Source organism: Procambarus clarkii, chromosome 9 (genome assembly GCF_040958095.1).
Source record: "Procambarus clarkii isolate CNS0578487 chromosome 9, FALCON_Pclarkii_2.0, whole genome shotgun sequence".
Lineage (NCBI taxonomy): Eukaryota > Metazoa > Arthropoda > Malacostraca > Decapoda > Cambaridae > Procambarus > Procambarus clarkii.
Window position 1 is genome coordinate 16225731 of NC_091158.1, and position 25660 is coordinate 16251390.

General features: G+C 35.9%; 1 protein-coding gene across 1 annotated transcript in view; it reads right to left on the reverse strand.

Annotated features, from left to right (window-relative positions):
• Positions 1–4615: 4615 nt before the first annotated feature.
• Jasper (JIL-1 anchoring and stabilizing protein) overlaps positions 4616–25660 on the reverse strand; it is a 34082-nt gene continuing 13037 nt past the window's right edge. Inside the window, 7 exon segments of the mRNA XM_045755127.2 lie at positions 4616–7335; positions 8494–8632; positions 15335–15400; positions 17330–17504; positions 21798–21964; positions 24138–24193; positions 24537–24702. Of these exon segments, the coding sequence (XP_045611083.2) occupies positions 7268–7335; positions 8494–8632; positions 15335–15400; positions 17330–17504; positions 21798–21964; positions 24138–24193; positions 24537–24702 (837 nt within the window). The 3' untranslated portion in view covers positions 4616–7267.

Below are 25660 nucleotides of genomic sequence, written 5' to 3' on the forward strand. Positions count from 1 at the left end.
TCCATGGTCGCAGTTTGGAGAGTGGGACTGTTATCTAGGGTCAAATCCCCACCTCACAGACATGAAAAAGTTTCCTGCTGCAAGAACAAAGGCAGGAAAGAGGTGGGAAGAGGGGGGCTCCATTATTTCAGTCAAGAATGCTGCAGAAGCATACCCAATAACCCCTGCTGTGTCTAGACCCTGGTCTTTTCTTGTACTGGTGATGGTGACACCTGGATTGTACCTGCATGGGGTTCTGAGTGTTTCCATGATTGTACCTGCATGAGGTTTTCCTGGCCCCAAACAGAGCTTGGTCCATCAGGCTGTTGCTTGGAGCAGCCCACAGGCCCACATATCCACCACAGCCCAGTTGGTCCAGCACTTCTTGAAGAAAACTATCTAGTTTTCTCTTGAAAGTACAGTATCCATATTTGTTCTGGCAATATTTCTTTCATCACCAGTGGCGTGAAACTTCTCTGGAGGTGGACTTTCAGAACCAATGCCTACCATAAAAATTCAGGAGCCGAGTGCAAAATGCAAAAGGCATAAGCGTTGAAAATTTAAGTTTCCAATCCCTACTTTGAAAAAAAAAAATAAAGTGGGTGGTTGGAGGGAATAGCTGTCTCCTCAGCAACAATGTCTGGGACCTGCAAAAGAAGTAAATCACGAAGCCACCAGGTAAATAAGTGCTTGAAGGAGGCATTCAGCTAACACACAGGACTAGCAACATCATCATAACGCCCACAATGAAGAAGACCCCATGAAACCAGCAAAGGCAAGCAGATTGGCAAGAGGCAGCAGGGATGACCATCGGAATTAAAAAACACAGTGGAACACTCTGAAAAGTTGTGACCCAACCAGCACAGATAAGGCAAATGATCTCCCTGTCACACAGGAAGTGTAACACCACATCGACTCATGATCAAGGCAGGAGATGTCTTGCCAATGTCCCAGCAATTGGCTCAGTTTTGTCCTACACAAGCCACTGCAAAGCAAAACACACACAATATAAAAAATCATCAACTCACCAACAGGTCATGTTTGGCAACTGGGGCCCCAATCACCACCTGGCAAGAGGTGGGTCCAAAAAGAGTTGCTCTGAAGATAAAACTAAACTTCTCAAAGAAGATAACTCTTAGCCTTTGCCAACAGCTTCGAGAAAGAGAGCCCTGTAGCACAAACTGGAATGGACGTAGAGAAGGGAAGGTTGAATACATATTTGAAAGGCCAAATTAAGGTTAGTTAAATAAGGCCATCTGGCAATTTTCTCTGAGATGTGAGGATGGTAAAGAAAAGTACCAAAAACATAGTGTATCAAAACTAGCTGAAGCTTATTCTCACTCACTGAATGCAAATTGCAAATAAGCATGCTCTAGACAAAAAAAAGAAATTGTACTGTATTTTAGGAACATGATGCTAAATTTAAATGTTTAAATTATTCAAAGCAACAGATATGACTGAAAATCAACATAGACTCTCCCTTTAGTTATTTTCTTACTCACTTTACAGTATATTTCCAGCAACTGTATGATTATAATATTTAGTTCCAAGCCAACCACTGATGACACAATGGTCTACGTCATTAGCATACAATCAAGTACCCAAGATTCAATCCCTATTGCAGGAGAGAAGTTTTTGACAATGTTTCTTTTCACCATATGCATCTGTTCACCTTGCAGTAAATATATATACCCCAGTTAGAAGATTGCTGTGGGTAGCATCCTTGGAAAGATCAGTAGTGTGCCAATAGGGAAGTGGGGGGGGTCCTGATAAACTAAAGTACTGTACAAGCTTTCTGTCCCCAACAACCGGAAATCTTTATTTTTCAATAAATAATAAAAACTAAATTACAATACAAACATTTATCTTTAACTTCTATTGAATATTACATCCATCTAGAAGACATATATAATGCACAGATACAAAATTACTAATACAGTACAGTACTGTACAATTTCAAGTCCATAAATCCTTCAAAATAAAATTTTGCTAAAAGATACTTGACTGGTAGGATAATACTAGCTACTGTAATATTTACAGCCTTAAAACCGAAAATGTACCTTCACGATATGCAGCTGTGCCAGTTAGTTTCAAAACCCTTAACTGAGACATTAATGAAGTTGCTCGTCCAAACTGAAAATAATCACTTATCTGTAATAATTAAGCTTGTTTAGAATCCCAGATCACGTGGTTTCAAAAAGTGGTGTGGAGAGTGAGTTGCTGCCTGAGAAGCTGTGGAAGGTCAGTTCCCTTCGGATTGAAAGATTAGCGTTTAAGATTACAAAATGGTGGTCCCCCCCCTGGTATTAATTCAACAAGTTTTGGATATTTTGGTAAAATACAGTAACTGTAGTAATAACCAATCTGGGTTAAGGTCTTGGGTTAGGTTAACATGTATGTAAAGTCAAGATTAGAGTTCATATGTTGTCATTAGAAACAATGACATCATGTAGAAGTATAGGGCCTAGTTCGTAGGCCGCTTAAGACGTAGTCTGGGGTCAAGGTTAAGCGGCTAGGGGATGACTACAACTTTCCATATATTTAATTCACAAAGTACAAATTCAGATCACTAGCCAATATTGTAATTGGATATAGCTTTTTCCTAGATGCCTAATAGAATAACCACCAGTTTCAATAAAAATTCAACCATCTGGGTTGGCTAATAAATAACATTAGTTTGATCAATTAACCCTGTTTAGTAATCAGAGCCAGGCAGAATAATATTAGGTAGCCTCAGTCCTGAGCAGAGGTGGCTAGTCAGTATGGTTCAGGCAGCGGAAGAGGTCACCATCTCGACCTCTGGAGACCAGAGCAACATCACCTGGTTTCTTAAATTACAGTAGCATGTTTTAAGAGTTTGGTACAGTTGATGTTCATTTTTGCCTCGGAAGGAAATATTTAAGTTTAGGGATTGTTAAGCTAGGGAATGTGTTTTTATTTACATTGTATAGCTTTGCTTCAATAAACATTGTCTTAATATTTATGGTTTTCATATTTTTTTAGCATTTCCTTTTATATCATGTGATTGTCTTTGCCATTTGGCTCCATGAGTCTGCTTTATTGGGCTAACTCAATATCCAGATTATAAGCCAGCCAAGTCTCTCTTAGTATCAGAGATATTCCCTCGTTTTATTTAATTTCCACACTTGACAAACTCATACCTCCCTTTCCACGAAATTGGGGATAATCCACCCCAAGGGTTTAATGATTAATTAATTAATTGGCCCAAACTCGGACTAATTAATCCGACTTCGTCTTTGGTTTGGTGGTGGCAGCAAGCAAAGATCCTCGAGTTTTTGCTAGAAAAGCCTAGTGCAACGTCTCAGGTTTGTAGGCTCTAAGGCGGTCGAAGGTCATGAGGCGTGGGACTGAGGGTCTGAGATTTAGAACTCTGGGGTTTTTTGATTTAAGATAATTAAGGGCAGGGTAGTGGACAGAGCAGAGCTACTACCCCGTACCCGTTACATATCAAAGATCTGCCGGAAAAAAGGTTATTGGGGGTGAGCAACAAAGAGTTCAACCAGACCACAACCTAAGGGATGTTAAAGGAAAGTGATACTGCACCTAAAAATAAAGACCCTTAAGATACAAGATCAGGTTTTGGACAGCATACTAGAATAAAAATCAATGCAAATTCTTGTTTAATTTAAAAGTAATCACTTGTACTCAATCCATGGTTCACCCACAGTCCGGAGAGGAAATAATTTGTATTTGTACGTAAACTAGTCTGGAGAGGTAGTCACTTGTACTCATCCACCCACAGTCTGGAGAGGCAGTCACTTGTACTCATCCACCCACAGTCTGGAGAGGCAGTCACTTGTACTCATCCACCCACAGTCTGGAGAGGCAGTCACTTGTACTCATCCACCCACAGTCTGGAGAGGCAGTCACTTGTACTCATCCACCCACAGTCTGGAGAGGCAGTCACTTGTACTCATCCACCCACAGTCTGGAAGGTCTATGCTTGTTCTCTCCAGCATATACCAAAGGCAAAACTAGGTGATACTGTACTGAGATAAGATTACGAAACATTTTTAGTTCTTCAAATTCTGAAGTAACGTCAAACAGTTGTTTTACTCGGGTCAATACTTGATCAAAACCAATGTACAAGTTTCTCTTCAACATATACTGGGCTGGTAACATATGCTTCAGAATCTTTCAACTTGGAAAGCAGAAATATATGACAAAGCTGTATAGAGAATTGAACTTTAAATAAAATGTATTTAGGTTTAAGTTATGTATGTATGGTTATTCTATTCACCTTATAATTGAAGGAGTCGTAATACCATACTAATACATGGAACAAATAAACACTGAACCCACACATTACAAACATTCAAGTGAGGACAATTTAGTCTATACTATACCAGTACCAAGTATAAACTGGGGTACAAGAAGGGGAAGGAAAAAAAAAAAAAAAAAAAAAAAGACCGAGGGGGGGTTGAAGAAGGACTTGCACGCTCATCTTCTTCCCCTTCAGGTTTTAACCTAGTTCTAACTTGATAACGATCAGGCGTGAGCAAAACGTTTACTAAATCATGATCCTTAAATGCATTACAAATTATTACCACCATGAAAGTGTATTATACTCTATTTGTTGTTGTTATTACTTATTAAAAGGTATTTAAACAATATATGGTGATTCAGCTTTTATTCTAAGTGATTCATACATAATTAGCACTATTTAATGCACCTTTGTACTGACAAGTCAAGTGCTAGTAGTTTCCCTTGCCAAGTTGAACTAATCCCAAGATATAAAACAGGTTGTAAGTGACTCAACTTTATGGCTATAATTCATTAAGAGGCTCATTTGAATAGCAATCCAAGATTTTTAAAATTACTGTTCTGGTGTATGGTTATAATACTACTATTATAATATAAACCAAATATAATAAAATACCATTAATCATACTGTATATACTAAATAAACCAGGATGCACTGACCCTTAATGGATCATCATAACAATGACAGTAAAATTTCAAAGAGAACTACTTGTATCAATACTGTTAATGCCCCCTTAACTTGAATTCAGAGAAAATACAAAAAAAATCAGAATCACCAAGAAAAGACAAATCACAATGACTCATAATAATTAATGCAGTTTAAACTGCACTTTAAAAGAGAGGAGAAAAGAAATATGGTCCTCATCAGAGTGGAGATCAGTAATGCAAACTTTGTCCAATATGTTCTTAAAAGAACCCTTCTGTTGAAAACTTGAAGGAGAAATTCATTTTCTTGCCAACTTTTAATATGATATTCGACTTTAAAATATAACTATGAATCGTTATGTATGAATCATCTGCAGCATTGCTTAAAACAAGCACTTCAATTATTCAGGGTGTTAAAATCTGCAACTTATGCCTCTTGGTGCACTTGTACGTGAATATGTCACGAAAGAAACATTAACAAAAGTTACAAGTCCTGAATATTTCCATTAAAGGGTCCACCAAAAATCAATTTACTTGAATACATAGTATACCTCTAACAGACAACTGAGACTGCCACACAACTTTAACCATACATGAACTGCATCAAAGTCAACCAACAATAATAAAATGGACTTGTAACCTTAAAAAAAAAAAAAAAAATTGCACGACTGAAATCTTGAAGCCAAACCGATTTGAAGATTAATCCCACGAGTATGTACTAAACTGTATTTGAGGACTTAGCAAACAACTGTTAAAGGACCTTTCCTTTTTAATTTATTTCTAAAATAAATTCACTATACATTTAAGAATTCTTCCCAAAATACACAAGAAAGAAAAATCTAAACTTATAATTGTAATTAAGGATGATTTCCTAACCACTGTAGTTGGTGCCTAACTACACTTTATTCATTTGTCTTTCATCAGCAATCAATCAATTTATTATTCAATGATGCATATGAAATTTATTGAGACACTTGCCAAAGCCGTTGGAAAATAGTTTTGATTGGAAAAACATCAAATTATGACTTTCTATTAGAAAAAACTAGCAAAATGAGGCAACGTGCATCCATAATTTTACATCAAACTGATTTTTATATAAAAAACATGTCCATCACTTATGATATATTATTGATTGAAGGTCAAACCAATTTGTTACTGTCAGATGAACACAGAATTCTGCAAGTCCTATCAAAATTCAAACTTTTTATTTATATTCAACCGAGCCACAAACACCAATGTGTTCAGGTAATGTTGCTCTCTTCCTCACATGTACTGTATAATGAATGGAAGAGGTTGGACTGTACCCCATGCAGCACACCAGAGTCTCCCTTAACATCAAATGTAATCTCCTCATTGACAATCATTATTGCAAGCTTAAATCTTTTTTTTATCTAAAACACTATTTGAGTAAGAAAAATAGCAATCAGTCCCCTCATCTCTCTCTACACTACTCTGCCTCTTTCGATACCAAAAGTTTCAGGTTGACCTCAATAATGAAATGCTATGTTTCAGAGTCACGGTTCTCAATGACTAATTGACTCCTTCCTCTCTTCCCTGCATTGCACATCTTTCTTAAAAAAGAAATCAGTAGAGAAAACAGAGTTGAATATCTAATCAAATCTTACAACATAACTTCTCAGCAATCAAAAATTCCAATGAGGGGACTTAATGAACGACAATTAACTTTATGCAAGCCCAGCGTCATACTGAAGAGATCTCCATATGTCTTATTTTGTCTCTAATTTTCATAAGCTTACACATACAGAAAATATATTTACTATATACATACTGGGCAAACTGCATATATTTAAATCTAATAACTTTTTTTTTGCTTGCTAAATAATTTTAAAATACATATTTGCATTTAATAACATCATGTAAACTATATCAGATGTTGTGATAGGTGTCACAGAGGCAGCTGTTCTTGCAAACCATCATCTAAAGCCTGCTATACTAGCCTTGTCACACTTGTATACAAAGAACTAGATTAGGCTTATATTTAAAGATGATACCTTATGAATTTATATATAATAACCTTATGTCTAAGACACTTTCTGATCAGGTTCAGCTCCAAGCCACACTGGTTGTCATAACACCGCAGGCTTAAACTTACTGATCTGGTCACATAACTGGAAGTTGACAGTATGTCCATATTTCAGTGCTACCAATCTGTTTTAGTCTTTACATCTTGAGCCATTTCAAAGTCTCATCTAAGCTTCAAAAAATACACCTTACTCAAACACACAATATCTTAAGATCCAAAGATATCAATCTTGTCGTACAGTTGAAGCCGTGATTAAGTACTAACTAGGGCTCAAACTTGCTGATCTCTTAGCAACATTTGGCTTTCCTGTCTGGTTCAGCTTTTTGTTAAGGGACTTGTGTTTTCCTTTCCCCTTTTTCCGGCCTCCTCTTGAGAGCCTTCAACTGAAAGATAAAGCAGGGAGGAGGCTGGTCAACTTTCATACTGTTTTACTGAAGTGGACTACTAAAACTGACCACGTTATGCTAATTAAATCCTAATCCCAAACATTCAAAGTGGCAACAATCAAACAAGTCTCCATGGTACTCCAGAATAAAGCCAAATAGTACATTCTAAGACTGTAGATTTTCAAGGTCAATTAGTACTTTGCAAAATTTACATAAAGGGCAGTTGTGTGTGCAAGTTGCAGAAAAGACAGAATATTTGACATATGTCCTAATAAGGCTTTCTTTTAGAGGGTACAGGAGCCCATTGTTCGTTGCATAAGGTACAGTGAACCTCAACTAACAGCAGCAGTGCCTGGCTGAATTAAACCGATAAAAATAATGTTCACCCTTGCTGCCATCTACATGCAATGAAGAACCACTAGAACACATGCAATGTATTAATGCTGGTATGAAGCCTCACAGATTGGGACCAAATCATATTTCATATGGGAAGTGTGAAGAGTCGTGCTCCTATATTTCAGCCTCTAACTCTACTCTGGCCAAATCTTAAATAAAAAAAAGCTATTTTGTCCACCATTAATACAATTCTTTATGGCAAGCTATGTACAATCCTAATTACATATAGATTCATTACATATCCAGTAAACTAGTTAATGGCTTAGATGATTAAGGTAAAATCTCAATATATTCACATGAGATTTGTTAAGCCTTCTCCACAAAAAATAATTTAGGTGCCACATAACAAATACAAAGATATCAATGTGTTTTGTACTTGGATCATATAAAGACTTCTATGACTATCTACATTTTTACCCCATTTAGATTCAGATCCATTGCAAAATATTTAGTTGTGCTCAAATATACACTGCTTTAAATTTAATGGTACAGGGGCCTTAAAATCTCTTCACATGTGATGTATTCCATTAGGAGCCTTACAGGAGAATGTCATGGAACTTTTTTTCCCAACATTTGAACAGTCCATTCTTAACGGTAAGGAACAAGTATTTACACTACAATGTGAAGCAGCCAAATGTAAAATGCTTCTTAAAAATGACTGGAAGATGGATTACAATGGACTGACTATATGCCGTAAAAAACCTGAAGTGATGTCACAGACGTACCATGACGTTTCCCCCATTATTTAAGCCTACTTACTATGATGGGTTGGGTCACGAACCAATGAGATCTTACTCTCCTCTGTGATGCCAGACTTATGACAAGCTTCATCAAATTCGGCCACTTTCTCAGCAAACATTGTGTCCCATTCTTGACTTTCAGGAACCACAAACAGCAACTGTCAATGATATTAATGTTAATTTTATACTTGTCAGATAGCACGTTTTGGGATGAAGTACAAGAAACTTTACTGCCTCAGCTTACAACTTTCAAATATGCATTACATTACCTAATTTTAACTTAAAAAACAGACTTAGTAAGATCTACCGTGACAAAAAGTAATATGGAAAAAACAGACATGAAAGTATAATTTGTATAAACCTGTTAAGTCAGTAATTTTAGATTATAGAGTATAATGATATATCAATGGCACATGTCTGGGGAAAGAAATGCAAATGAAGAAATAAATATGAAAGGCTAAAAAGAATTGCAATAGAAGCCTCACTAATTAATAAACTTTGAGATTTCTATATGCACAACACAAAGCTACCAGCATCCTGAATCTAAGCCAAAAGCTATATTAACGTGCATTCAATCCTTCTGCAGATTAAAGCAGTGTCGCAGTGTCCTTACAATACGCAACACTTGTATTAAGAGAGGGACTGGTCCATTGTATTTGTGCTTCAAACAGAGCCTAAACATGAAGTGCAACAGTCAAACTAGGCTGCACATTACCTACAACCATGCCCCTTCAATATCTATTTATACCTACACTACAATGTTGCAAACTTGGTCTCCATGGAACATAAAAGACTATCATGCCAGTCTTCAACAGTTCAATGGAAGAACTAATTTAAACTCCAAGGACACAAGTCTGGGTAAAAAACCAACAGAAAAATCTCAGTTGCAGATGTGGCCCTGAAGAACAGGTCAAACCCCAGATACATTTGTCTTATTTCTAGACAGCACACATGCAGAATTTTAATTGCCTTCTATAGAAACTACTAATAGATTTGTAAAACCTTCAATAATATATGATCCTCAAAATTTAGCCTGACCCGGATATGTTGTAAATACAGTATACATTTATCTTCTGCAAGCATCTCTCTTTACCATATATATTATTTCACAAACCCCTGTAGACAGTAATACACACTACAATTAGGAAGGGAGTACCACCTCTGGCTGGAAGAAGGGGACCCTTAGCCTCAGAGAAAAGCCCACACAATGCATTAGAGGAGATATTTAGCTCCCCTCTAATACTGTATCTATGTTTTTTTTATCCTACCACCCCCTTCCTGTTGTGTTTAGTTTTGCTTTATTATATATATATATATATTCATATATATATATATATATATATATATATATATATATATATATATATATATATATATATATATATATATATATATATATATATATATATATATATATATATATATATATATTCTGGATTTACAGCCCATAATAAAATATAATCAGTTGATCCCCACACAATTAACAAGAGCACAAAACATTATTTGCTTAGAAATTTGTTTAATCGTGGGTGAATAATAAAACATCTATATTTCAAAGAATCTGAATGGACAATCTACTGTATATCAAAATTAAATTGGAACCGATACAAATACTTAAACAGGTATACAATGTTACTTTGCATTTAAAATGGTTTTGTTCGGCAGCACTATAACTAGAGGCAGGGGTAAGTTGGGTTTTGTCAAAGATCAAAAGGCAGGGGTACGTTGGGGTTTGTCAAAGATCAAAAGGCAGGGGTACGTTGGGGTTTCTCAAAGATCAAAAGGCAGGGGTAACCTAGAGTCTCTGAAAGATCCTAGCAGTAAGGTACGTTTTAAACTTTCCCAAGATCCTGATTCACAATGCAATTACAAATTCACACACACACATGCACATGCTTACAAACTTGTTTAACAAACAAATTTTGCAAAACTGACAAATGAGACAAAGTCATTCTTAAACAGATGCACACTTGTGCCTTACAACCGGGCGCACCATAGTGACTGGCCGACTAACAAATGCTGTTATATGGGCATATGCAACTACATTTGCTAAACTACAAACACACATTTGGGCAATCAAAATCACCCATATAGTTACATGGCATTAATGAAGAAAACTTAAATCAAGAAAGCATGCCCATTATTAAAAGATTACTATTATCACTGAAGCAGGAAATGGAAAAGACATCCAAGAGCAATGTTCTCAAAATGAACGTGTAATATAGGTACAAGGCGGCGTGTATAACGTGTGCACAGCATCGCACGCTTTACTAACATCACCATAGTACCAATCACTGCAAGCTACCCTGCATTACATGTGCACAGCATCGCACGCTTTACTAACATCACCATAGTACCAATCACTGCAAGCCACCCTGCATTACATGACAGTTTTTCTCCTTAGCATTCCCTATAACACAATATTTTTTGCTTATGTTTTAAGACACTACAGTAGACATGACACTTCATCATATTTTAACATTTTTGGACACTAGCTCAATTAACATTGGAATTGATCTGTGCAGGTGAACATCGAATTCTTCTCAAAAGTACGCCCTGAAAAATAAGAAGCAACAATGATTGATCATTTGTGTGCTATAGAATATCACAATAAATGTCACTGGTCATTTAGTTTATCACTTTATTGGGTATCAGCCAAAGAAGCACAGGCAGGGGATAATGGATAATAACTCAAGCGGCTAGTGAACATTGCATCAGCATTACACACACTACATGAATTGGTCACCAAAGGTATTGCTTCCGAGACATTTCAATCATATCTCAATGATGACACTAAAATAATGAATTACATATAAAATAATAAAAAAAATTATGAATACTTACAGATATGTACAATGAAGTTAACCAGGTGAACGCAATACATTAACAAACTGTGACATCACCCACATGACAGTACTGATAGTTCTCATTTTAAGCTGGTTATTTTTAAAGTACAGTACAATACATAAAATTTGCCTCTGCATGAATATAAATATCACCTAAAAATATGCATTATGTAAATCTAACCTTGTCAATATCACAAATACATCAAATAATGTACCCAGCCTAGTACAGTAGGGATGTGTTTCAAAAACTCTTTCAGTGTCTTGATCGTTAATAATCATTTGAAAATTAAATATTTTATGCCTTGAATTATCAGAATTGTTTATAATTTCCTGAAACAAATTTTCACAAGCTTCTAAAATTTTTAGGTTATGCATCCTTAACCTGCCTTCATAGCTTAGTTCCCTTTCCCAGTCACCAGTCTTGGTACAAACTAATGGATTTTCTTAATCTTCTTTTTTGTGTCTTCTCTGAAGCTATGGGTCCCTACAATTGCACAAGAGGTGGTACCCCCTTTAGGTTCTTATTTATTTATTTATATAGAAGGGGTACCACCTCTGGTGCAACTGTAGGGACCCATAGCCATCGCCACAACAGTGTGGCGATCCAGAGAGGAAATGCTCACTGCATCCATGGTTCATGCCCGCCATCTGAAGAGCTATACAACTTGTCACAAGTAGCCTTGTTCCCTGCATGTAACCAATGTTTAACTTTTTATTTACTATATATATAATATAATATAATATATATATATTTATATATATATAAATAAAACCTGGTTAATCAGACCGCCAACCAAGGACATTGATTCCCAGAGCCACCATAAGGTAGGTAGTTCTCTCGAGATGGTCCACTATTCCTTTACTGACTATTTTCTTCAGTACTGTACTTTACAGGAAATGCATGCTAGGAAAACTGATCTGTTGTTTAGGGCTGCTTATCTGTCCTGTTTATTGATAACACACATGACATTTACCATTTTGAAGATATTCAGGTTGCCCAATTTCTAATGTTAAGACCATACAGTCAACAAATTCAAAGTGCCCCTGCTGCCTCTTTTAAAGTCATATTAATATCTGACGAACACCTACATACAAAAAAACAAAAAAAAAAAAAAAAACTACATACTTGCTATTCTTGTCCACTCTTGGGCATTTTATTAACAGTCTGGAATGTCTTTTTGAGTTCCTCAAACCACCTTTAAAATTTCCATAAGGACAGTCTCATCTATATTTGGCTTAATTAAATGATTTTCCTCAGTATGTGACTACAACAATTAATAAGGTTGCTCTTCTAAATTGTATTTAAACTGCCTGTGGAATTGGAAAAACACACTGCGCTCTATGTTTTTCATATCTTTTTGTTCCTATCCCTTGCCTCTGCACAGTCAGTTGAACCATGGATCAATCCTGATTTTCTCATTTCAAAATTGGAATGAATTTAATTGATGGTTTCTATACCTTTCTAGGCCAAAAATCCAATAACTTTGTCTGCTGTTTAACTCTACAAAAGAACTTTTAATATGAAACCCATTATCATCCTAGTCTCCTCATCAGTAGACTCATTGTAATTTTAACAATTCTCATCCTTCAAACACATCGGGTGCAAAGACTAAAGACAGTAAAATACAACAATATATTAACGATCAGACACCACATTCTTTATACTGTAGTTGAAAGCAGTGATAAAACAAAGATGACCAGGACAGCAAGTGTGTGCAAGCAACAAAATAAAAATATGAAGGAAAACACAAGAGATGCAAAGAGAAGAACAAATACAGAATCAGAAACTATAGTGAAGAAGCAGTCTTGTACATTGCAAGGAATGGAATTATCAGGGAAAAAGTGCCAAGGCATTACAATTATATAGCACTTGGAATGGGACAGGAGGAAGGAATGGTGTGCAATCACTTGGACGGTCAAGGATTGAATGCCAACCTACACGAAGCGAGACCGTCACTCTACCATCCAGCCCAAGTGCTTGGACGTATACAGCAGGAAGATCACCGCTACAAAGGCAAAAGCCCAAGAGAGTTGAGCAGGATAAAAAACAAATACACGGAAAAGATTAAAAGGTATCGACACAAGGTGACCGAATTTAAAAGATGCATTTAAGAGTATCAGAAGGAGAGATCGAGTAGCCAAGAAGGTTGATTCTAGAAGTGGATGAAGTGAGGAAAGTGGTAGACAATGGAGAGGGATAGTAGAGGGGCAGGGGGGGAAAGGATAGTGAAAATTAGAATTGAGAAAGGCCATACCATACTGCACATGTATTTAAAGCAAAGGAACAAGAAATAGTGGCAGTGAGGTAAATAAGAGAGATAAGCCAAATGAAGAATGAGACAAGCAAAACATCTGCAGCAGTAATTAGAGGAACAGAGGTTGAGAGAGCAAGCAGATTGGTTATGTTAGAGACTGAAGACTATGCAGGCCGTGCAGTGTACTCCAATGGAGATGGAGAGGCATAACTGAATTATGGAGCCAGTGAGAACAAGAAAAGAAAAGATAGGATGAAGGTAACAAAGAGACTCTACAGATTTACTGTATATGGCAGCAAGGCAAAGCAAGAGCTTGAGGTAAATGACAGGATAGGGTGGTATCACACCAGACCCAGGGTGACTCTCCACAGGCAGATTGCTCCATGAAAGCTAATGAATCGTGACATCATCATGAGATTTCCTTGCACAACCATGGCCAAAGTCGTATTTTTTTTTTTTTACTTTTTCGTGAAGAAAAAAAGGATTTTGGGAAATTTTCCCCCACATACCAGGGTTTTGTCTCATATAAACAGGGGCAGCCCAAGGGTTAACTATGCCTAACATAGGTAGAACTAATTAAATTAGTAATTATTATAACAAAGATAATGATGATGTTATTCAGAGCAGACCAACTGCTCTGGTTGTTAGGCAAAACAAACCTTGTTTACTAGTCCAGTACAGCCCACCCTCCTAAATTGATAGCACTTGAAGTATTCTGTCAAAAGTATCAATAGGTAGTGATAAACAACCAAAAAGTAGAAGTTTTGTATTACTGAATTTGACCAAATGAGTCAACTTTTTTAGCCGTAACATAAAAATTGAACTTAACCTAACCTCTTCTAGCTACCCTAAGCCTAATATAGTACATATATGCACTAAGGTAGGCCTAGAAATGTTAATGATTGGAATTTGGCTTCATTATTTTTCAGACAAAATTAAAAATACAAAAAGATAACTTTTGGGGTCCATCACTACATATCGATACTTTCGACCAAAGGGTTACTATGAATACTATCATGTCAGGAGGATGGATTTGTAAGTACTATAGTAAAAGTTCTTGCAATTATATACATGCTTAAATGTCTACACTATATGATGAATGCCCCAACCCGTCCTCTCACCTTTTATCACATCTTTTAGAAAATCGATCAATCCACTAAAACTGTGACACACACAGTATTAGTAAAAATTAAAGCGCCGTAATATTGACATTTTCTATGCATCAGCCTTGATAGGTTAGGTAGGTTGCATGGGCTTGGACATTTTTGGTTAGGCAAAACATGAGTGCCAAATTAGGACAGGCTGGGATTCCCACTAATCCAACTCTCAGTGTATTTGATCTCAAGATGCGAGGGATGATTTGGTTAAAATCACTTGCAATTAGAGATTAGGCACAGTAGCATCAAACCTTTTTTTCTACTATGAAATTTTCACTGAAGAAAACAAAATCATCAAGCATTATTTTTTTTATTCAAAATGCACTTTTTCAATAAGGTTTTGTATAGAAAATCTATGCAAACCAACCCTCTATAATTTGTATTAATAACAGCAAATAAAAGTTAAATTTAGAAGCATGATGCAACAGAAGAGGTCAAGTCCAAATTAATTCACAATAGTGGAAGTTCACTGTACAGTACTTATATAGTGGAGTTCTTGCAAGTGTAAATTAACAGGATAATATTTAAATACAATAAATTCACACCATTCAAATGAACTCAAACAATGACATAGGTATGCTCACTCATTATTTATTACAAACCTTAAACCTGTTGTACACCATATCTGCTTTCAGCCGTACCTCGTCATCGTACTTGTATCTACGACACTATAAAGAAAATATATTTTAGCATCAATCTTTGTTGCATTAAAAGATCAGCAAAACTCATTTATACAATTTAATGCATATCCAATAAATGTTTCAATAAAATACACACCAATAAATTAAACAAGCTTGAAAGTCTATACTTCCTTCAATGAACAACTACATATTTACAAATTCACAAGGACTGTCATTTGTTTTACTTTTGCCTTAATTCCGTATTTATCCTTCACGTCTTTGGTGTCCTATACTATGTGTTGAGGGCAGGGAGAAGCTTCTCCAAGCAAGTTAGATACTTTTTAAGTGTGCCAGACTAAGAGTTTAAAGTTTTAACAACAAAAAACATTTGCATACTGGCAGTAGCCAATCAATAAAGCTTACTAGGTTACTATGGCAAAGCAAATCCATGTATTGGAGGATTTTTTCCTGTCATTAGATTTTTCCAGATCTAATGACAGTGTAACTGGAGATGGAAGCAATACTCTGATATTTCAAGGTATATTTTTCATGGATTTTAGTTTTTGTCTAATTTTGTTTTTATTTTCCTGTAAATGTACTGTATTAATTTGTATTCATTTAAATTTGAACAAAGCTTCTCATTTTGGCGTGTACTGAAAACTAGATTCTATGGTTGCAATCAGCCAGGACCCATTTGATGGATAGGGGGAGGTGGCAGTTAAAGGTAAACTAGACAAACACCAAGGTAGGTGAAATTTGGAAGAAATGGATGCAAAACTGAGTGTGCGCACATTTCAAACAGAAGGCATAAATAAGGAGGGTAAAAGATAATTTTATATGCACAGAAGACTTAGGGGGGGCAAGCGAATAAATGATTGTGCAGTATTTAATGACAACTTGTATTATATATTAGAGGTATATATTAATCAAGAGGAAAGAAGTTGTTATAGGCAGTTACCATCATTCTAATAATATAAAATTTTATGGACTCTGAATCAGATATAACAAATATATAAATAAGGCTTGTTAATTGTTCAGATACAGAACTTTTAAATTATAAAGCCACTCTAAAAGCATATGAAATTCATAAAATAAAACAAATAATTTTTAACTAAGTACAGTATATTACAAATGATAATCCCATTGTTTGGCAATATTGGAGAGCATGTGCACCAGTCACAAGACAATGAAAGACAAGGCCTAAAAATGACTATGTAGATAATACTCGTAGTTTATGTCCCGTCATTCAAACTTTCCCAGGCAAGATTTGGATGCAAATATTAAATAAAAACATTGCCCCTTATCACACCTTTAAAGAGAATATGTACCCAATTCAGTATTGGATAAGTCGAAGATAGTAATTTTAATGGGACTTGTGCTGACTATGCATATCTTGTGTGGATCGAGAGTAATTTTAAATGAGAATACAGTATATGTTGATGTGTGGTTTTTAGGTATTGGTTTAGTATCAAGGTCCAAGCTTCTTTCTGTAAAGTACATCCAGAACTCTTACTGCAATTTAGAATTAGAGACCGCTAATTAACGTGACCACATTCACCAACTCGCTCAACTGTACCTCCAAACTATATTTTGAGGTTTTCTTATGGCCTATTTTATTAGTTACGAAGTATACAATAGTCTAAAAGCCCTGTATATTATTAAGATTAATTTACAATGATGCTTGCTCCTTTTAAGGACTAAGAAATGAACATAATATAAACTTTGAATTGAAGATTTAATCCAAACTATTACTGATCTTTGATCTTTCAAAAACACAATTTAATGACAATGCTCAGAATGTTTTACAGCCAGAACTTATTATCAGCATTTTTAAGAATGAAAATCACGTTGATATAATTGTCTAGTGTAACTTTTCCAAAATACTCCACGTCTAAGCCTCTTTTAGGAAAAAATTAACCAAGGGAAATTACAAAGATGATAATGAACAGTACTCTCTTTACATAAAGATAAACTTACTTTTCTTATGGCATCAACAACATGAGGATTCTTTTTCAGCATTAAACCAGAGATGACTAACTTGGACATTTTCTCTAGATAAGCTTTGGCATCATCTTTACGTGGATTAGTGACAGACAGGGCCTCGCGTATCTTCTGATCCAAGTCCAGTAGCTGAGCTTCCATGTCTAGAGTCCTGGTAAACCAAATATAATATTGTTACATGAAACATTATCATGTAAATCATTAACTTACCTTAAGGAATAAATACTTCCTCCATTCATATATATTATCTATACTTCCACTACTGATGCACTAACCCTCATCCTGAAGCATACCTGGAGAAGGGTTTCAGTTCAAATGTAAACGTAATATTAAATTTCAGTTCAAATGTAAACAAATATTAAATGTTTAATTTTGGTCACATACTTTTTTACATTTCTCCAATTTCAAGAGTTCTACTCCCACAGCCCAGACTGCGGCTAGGCTTTTCTTGTCATTACTTGAATCAGAAAGGCTTTGTATAGAATCAGTGAATGCCTTCCATTTTGGATGTCTCATCTGCCTTTAAAGATTAAGGCACATACAGTGCAGTAGTTGAAGGGATATAGTGCAATTAATTGGAAAGCAGGATCACAAGAGATTCATTCCTCTTCCTGGTTTTCATAATTAATGCTATTATTTTCATGGTCAATGCCAAGTTTGTTTATGTTCACTAAACCTTAGGTCATCTTATACCCTGTATTCAATTGGTTTCATAGTGTTTTCCACACCTGAGTAGCTAGACTTTGCTACTGTGGAACATGTTTTACATTGCCAACTGGAAGACTATTTTTATAGTGAGCAACTTTCATGCTTATTTTCCCATCATTTGCAAAGGCTGAAAAGTCTATAATGAAGATGAGATGTGTAGTAGTGTAAGGACAGCTTAGGTACCGATATTTTCACACTTCATGGGGTGAATTGTGTTAGCTTACTAGTTTGCATTCTGACCTATTTGTCATAATTTAGTGTCTAATGCTCTGTTAACACTACCATATATTATTTATACTTTGATAATTATTATTAATAGTAAGAATTTATCTGTATCTAGGAACAAAATATATTAATACAAATACAAAAACAGAAAATACTCTATTACAAAACGCTTAGTGGGTAACAGCTATAATTTATTATATAAATAACCATATATTATTTATACTTTGATAATTATTATTAATAGTAAGAATTTATTTGTATCTAGGAATGAAATATATTAATGCATCATAAATACAAAAACAAAATGCTCTATTATAAAACGCTTAGTGGGTAACAGCTAGAAATGTTGCCAGACTAGGCTAACAGAATGTTTGCATTATAGTACAGTAATATGAACGCTATTAAAATTATGAGAAAAAGATATCTTTTTCATAAGGAAAAATGTAATTATTTATGTGACATCCAGAGTAGTGGAGGAAGGAAGGAAGGTAAAGACATTTTCCTACACAAAATACAGTAATACAATTAATACTCTTGCTGCTATTGTTGATTGTGGTTGACGAACCAAACACACAGCTATGACGCAAAAAGTATCTGTTCCATGTGCTCTGAAAAACTTTTTCAAATCTTGTAATGTTCTATCGAGTTTTTGACATTCAAAACAAGTGCCTGAATCTGGCAAATACTTTAATCTGTAGGCAACAATCAAAAGTCACTAGTAGCTATTTAGCCAAAAAATGGTAAGAATACCTCCTCTAAGCTTTAACACTTCACCTATTTCTATTTTTCTAATTAAGTTTTGTTTTATTGTAAACAGTGCATGTGCTTGTTTTTGTCGATATTATATTTTTATGTACTCACCTAGTTGTGCTTGCGGGGGATGAGCTCTGGCTCTTTGGTCCCGCCTCTCAACCGTCAATCAACAGGTGTACAGGTTCCTGAGCCTATTGGGCTCTATCATATCTACACTTGAAACTGTGTATGGAGTCAGCCTCCACCACATTGCTTCCTAATGCATTCCATTTGTCAACCACTCTGACACTAAAAAAGTTCTTTCTAATATCTCTGTGGCTCATTTGGGCACTCAGTTTCCACCTGTGTCCCCTAGTGCGTGTGCCCCTTGTGTTAAATAGCCTGTCTTTACCAACCCTGTCGATTCCCTTGAGAATCTTGAATGTGGTGATCATTTTCCCCCTAACTCTTCTGTCTTCCAACGAAGTGAGGTTCAATTCCCGTAGTCTCTCCTCGTAGCTCATACCTCTCAGCTCGGGTACTAGTCTGGTGGCAAACCTTTGAATGTGTTGAATTTGTGTGCGCGCGCGTGCGCGAGGGCTTGCAGGAGGCTGCCTTAATTATGTTTTTAAGCAAAACTGCTAGGGATGACATTTGATTTTTGCCAACAGATTAAAGTATTTACCAGGTCCAGGCACTAATTTTCAATGTTGACGACCTGTAAGAACATTACAAGATTTGGAAAAGTTTTCCAAGGCACATAGGAATTGGTTATTGCATCTTAGACACATTTTAGGTTCATCACGAGCAATCGATATCAGAAGTGAAAAAATTAATAATGGATATAACTATAACCACCAATTTATGGTATATAAAATACTTTTAAGATAAAATAAATATATGAACATGTTTAAGTGTTGCATTGTTCTTTACTATCATAATAGAACATTAACGTAAATATTTTTGGAAAACACTGCAAAGAACTTCTCAATGATTATAATGGGAAAATTAGACAAACACCTTAACAAGTTCTTATACTTTACTTTTAATATAAATATAATTTTACAACAATTACTTGCTAAAACACAATTTCTTTAAAATACAATTACCACATACATTATTATTTACCAATTAAACCTAATTTTTGTATGCCTCTCTAAATACTCTGTAACATGCAAACAGCAGGCAAACACTAGTCAACTGCTGGTGACTTAAAGTAACCCCCCCCCCTCATGATTCTAAATACCACGTGAAATGTAATAAAATACTGCAACAACAAAATAAATATACTGCAATTACAAAATTTACATACTTGTATTAAAATACTGTAATGTAAGTGAGGTTTCAAAGGACTATTCTAGCAAGCCTAGGTTTACCACTAGAGCACTGTCCTCTGGATGACAAACCTTGCCTACAAGTCAGGGTTGGCATGGTAATTACCCACTTGGGATGGGTTTGTGTTAAAAAAAAATCATATTAGTTATTTTTATTAAATATTAAAGTTGTAACTTTTTATCTATTAACCCTTAAAAGGCACAATACATGTATATATGATTTGAGTAAATGTGGCTGAATGGCGCACATCTTATATATATATGATTGAGATTACTGCACAGGATTTAAGTCCCACGGCTACACGGGGTTCACGTCAGCTTCCTCAGGACTCTAGTAAACAGATGCCATTTTTTTTTTAAATCGTGGGTAACATTCCCAGGTGCGAGAGCCTCAGTACCGAGTGAGCAACCAAGGCTGGCACATGCAGCATGAGCTAACAGCATTGCTGTTCAGCTTGTGACCACAGCATTGCTTAAAAATGTCAAAATATATATGTAACTGCTATTAGTTAGTGATGATAGTATTACAGAAGACCCCTGACTGATAAAAATGACCAGGATTCTGATAATAGCAGGATTGTGGTTATAATTAGCGATGTGCGTAGTATGGTGGGAGGAGTAATCTTGGTGAGGGAGGAAGGGAGGTAGCATCATCTGCTGACTGTGTGGCAACTTGTTATTGTCTGGACTCACCATACTAGCTTAGTGGTTCGCTATGGTGAACACAAATGTAGATACTTATATATAACATGTGTATAGAGTGTAATAACAGCAAAAGGAGTATTCTGTGTGGGAGGAGCCATTTTGGTGAGGGAGGCATCTGGTGTGTGACTTGTAATGCTGTGTAGGGTGGCCACTATGCTGTTTATACTTTTGAGTATAGCGACGGTTCACACATTTTATTATATAAATATATCACACCCACACTATTGAATATTACTACTGAAAAAATATAAATAAATAGGAGACATCGAAATAATTAGGTAATATCATCTTTGAGGCAGCTCCCGCCTGACAGCGTTGCTGGAGCAGACAGCCATGGGACGCGTACTCTTGTCAATGCCTCAATTTTGCCAGACTTTCTCACCATATTGCAGCCAAAATACGTCACCAACGATTTTTGTATTATTTTTCCCGTGATCAGGGGAATGCATTTTAACAATCTTAGAAGAAAAAAAATTATTTTCTTTCTTGCACCTAGCAGTGCTGCAGGCTGTAACCACAAGTGTCTCCAAATGGTTAATAGATAAAAACCCAACTCGGGCGGGTTCGGGTATAAGAAAAATCCCAGGATTTTTTTTTTTTACCAACCCTTACATAGGCACTGGCATACTCAAAACTACATTCAGCAGTTATTAACACCCAAACCAAAGCTTTTCCTAGCTTGCATTAGATAAAATAAAGTTTCACTAATAATACGAGTGAACAACAACTTCAAAACTTACTTGGCCTTGCATGTTTCAGTGTACTTTTTATTTTCTTCTATGATGGCTGTGTGAGTTTCTTCCTTTTCGTTTGCTTTAGTAAGTTCCTTAAGCTCTTCAGCATTTAGAGTGCCAGACTCCATGTCTGTTTTTAATTTCAAGAATGTCTGTTTGCTGGCTAAATCGCTCTGGAAAGAAAATATTACGATATATAAATCATATTTTGCAAACAGTTTAATAACCGCAAAAAATAGGTATGGTACTGTACATACAGTATTTTCTTAGGCCAGGTTTTAATGTTCAAGACCTAATAGCAAGCAAGAATATTTAGGACAAAATTTACAATAATGTACTTTCTATTACATTTTTTTATGTATGTACAGTATAGGATAAAAGTGCCTGTTTCTAGACACGAAGTATTTATGATCAATGATGGGCTAAAAAATGATATCTAGTTTAATAAAATATTGTCAAAACAAAACTGGAAATCTTTAAGAAAAAACTGGACAGTTTTCTGCAAAAAGTACCAGATTAACTGGGTTGCAGTGGATATGTGGGCCTGCAGGCTGCTCCAAGCAACAGCCTGTTGGACCAAGCTCTTACTAGTCAAGCCTGGACCCGGGCTGGGCTTGGGGAAGTAGAAGAACCCTCAGACCCTCATACCGGTACAATCCATGTACATTATTGTTATGAATCAAAATATGATACATGAATCAATAAAATGATATTGGCAGTGTCTGGTAATTTGTCACATGCCAAGTGTCTGGATACCCATTTAACCAAATGGTAATTTTTATAAATTTTTGCAGTCTAAGTGGTATAAACGAATGTGTGGTAAACTATGGTCGGCCAGGGTGGAGTTTTTATTTACCTACTTGTGCTTGAGGGACATTAAGAAATTTATTTTGCTACACTACTCTCCTAAGAAGGTACGATAAGAAACCTTAGCTTACCTATCGAAAGGAAGAGGGAAGAGAGTGAGAGAGAAACCTTTCTCAAGCTATGTTCCTGAACTATTCAATTTGTATTTTTTTAAAGCATATTACTGTACCATATGATATTAAAAATGTGGTTTAAATTCAGATTCGTTTACTGTAAGGCCAAAATGTACATGCATTACAGGTGCCTCGTGTATCGAAGGAAATACTCCAGGCATGGGGTCACCTCTGACAAAAAAAAAAAGTTCACTCAAGCAAGGTCACATTGTATTTCTTAATTTTGGTTACATTGTATTTCTTAATTTTGGTTATAGTTGAGACATTTTAAAAAAATTCTTGCTAAAGTTGCAGGTCTGACCTGAACCTAATGAAAATGTACAAAATCGGTGAAATGGTTTTGACAATTTTGAAAGCTTTTTTTAAGCAAGAAATAGACCATTTGTAAGAATGAATAATGTAATGAGTAACATTCATATAGGAGTACTCCAGGGTTGCATAATGTTCCCATAGTGGCTACATGTACACAATAATGTACTCTGTATCGATGTGGGTTCTTGAGAGTGAAGATCAAGGTAAGAATATGAGAAAAACATGTGAAATTAGTGAACAGTATATGAATATATGTACAGGTATTTTGTTAAAAACCCATAGAAGTAAACAGTGCAGTTCTAGCAGAAAATATATTAGATGTAGATAAGTTGAAAGTTTTGTTGACGTATACCTTAAGATGGCTTAGAGGATCAATGTTCCCTGCGGCCCAGTCTCTGACCAGACATGGTGACAGAAGACTGCTTAAAATGAAGATGGACAAATGAAAAGTACTGTTTTCAAGTAGGTTTCCTACTTAAAAAGTGCAAGTAGGAAACATGTTATGTGAAGTGAGGGAAAATAAGTAAGTCCTGGGCATACTGATTGACAAGAGGAATTTGCACAGTAGCAGCAGTAGAAATTGAGATGCCTCCACACACCATTAAACTGCAAAACTAAATAATGATATTGAGACATGGATTAACTTTATATATTCCAAAACAAAAACTTGAAAAGGCTTCACTACTATTCCAAACAAAGTGATGTAATTCTATTACTCAGCTACATAAAAATAAAAAAAACCTTGACCAAGACACCAGTCACTTGTTCAAATTTATTGTCATCTCTTATAGTAAAACCTGTAATTTTCCAAATGACCAGGAAAGAATGTTTTATTCTAGTATGCTAGTATAATAATGATTCATCATATCTTAACTGTATAAAAGGCTTTTCACTGTAAGTACTCTGAGGTACCCAAACAACAGTTAAAGTACCAACAAAACAGTAAGTGAGAAGGCAAACTACTTACATCTGACTATATAGAGAAACAAAAAAAATAACCAGTATAATGTACACATCAAAGTTTGGCACAATACAAATTTAATACATCACTAACCTCTTTAGGAAGTTCGATCTCATTCTGCTTCACTTGATTTTTTGCTTTTTCTTTGGCTGCAAAAAACAACAAAAACATTACAAATCCATTTGTAATTGATATTACCATCCACCAGTTCTACTTTTAATTGAGCCATATTTAGTTTAGCTAGTGAAGTGATACAAATTTCCAGCAAAGTCACTTATAGATAACATTGGCAATAATATGAATACCCTTTACTCATTTCCTAATATGCTCATTATTTCCTTTCCTGGCACAAAGAACAATTGGAAAGAGTAGAAAATATTTTTGTCTTGTCACTAATGATGTAACCTGACGTCAATTTTATATGAAGTGGTATCTTGGGTAAATCTACTTGAACGAGTTATATTTTTAAACCAAAATTTGTAAGGCACTAACCAGGTGATTGCTTTAAATTATCCCCAAGAGCCTTGTTAGATGATGATTTTGAGGTAGCAACTGGTGTCGAGGTTTTGGACTGCGGGGTGGCATTCAGGGTAACCTTTGGTGAAGCATCTACATCTCTGTTCTTTGGAGGACGGCCTCTCTTCTTTGGTGGGGGACCCTTGAAAAAAATGCACAAGTCAAGCAAGGAAAAGTAAGGTAATTATGAGGAGAAAGTGCTAAGCCAGTATGAGTATATAGCACTTGGAAGAGATATGAGGACAAGGATCTGGGGTAGGTCAGAGGGAAGGAATGCTGTCCAACGATATGGAAAATCTGGGATAGAACGCCAACCTGCACGAAGTGAGACTATCACCTTACCGAATAATCTGAAGTAAAAGTTTTGCACACGAAAGCACACGAAGCAAGTTAGGATGAATATATGATCAATCCTTAAAATGTAGATGACAAAGGCAGACACCAAGAAAAGTGCATTATGAATAATAAAAGATGTCTGGAGACTAGTACCAACTGATGTACAGATTCCTGAGCTAATTGGGTTCTGTCGTATTTATATTTTAAAATGTGTACAGTCTGCCTTAACAACTTTACCTCTTAGAAGTATTTGATCTCTAATCTAAACCATGAAAAAATCCTAATGCATATGGCTTGTGTATCAATAATGCCAAAGTGCAACTCTCTATGTCTTAAGGCTAATAATCCTCCACGACAGTGGTTCCCAAAGGGTGGCGATGATTATGTTTGTCCTTCGGAGTTGAAGATATACATAACTTCAATATCAGGTCAAAGATCAGTGGCTGTGTGTCAGAAGAGGGCTGATGAGACCAATCTGGGTCCAAAAGGCTCACCCACATGTAAGTCATATGAGAGTGGGTGCTGGAGTAGTGGCGGAAGTTGCACTAGCTTTGCGCGCCACACGTTTCCTCTGGGCCTCTGCAGTCCATTCATTCTCTGCCACACGGGGCCCCTGTGATGACTTTGCTTCACCAAGTTGGGTGGCCCTCAGCTAGTGACTACCAAGTGCTGGGGTTGAAAGGGCACAGCATGCCACACTGGTGTGGCAAGGGACGATAGTAGGTGTGGCAGGGTAGATTAAATGACACTTAAAAGACATTGTT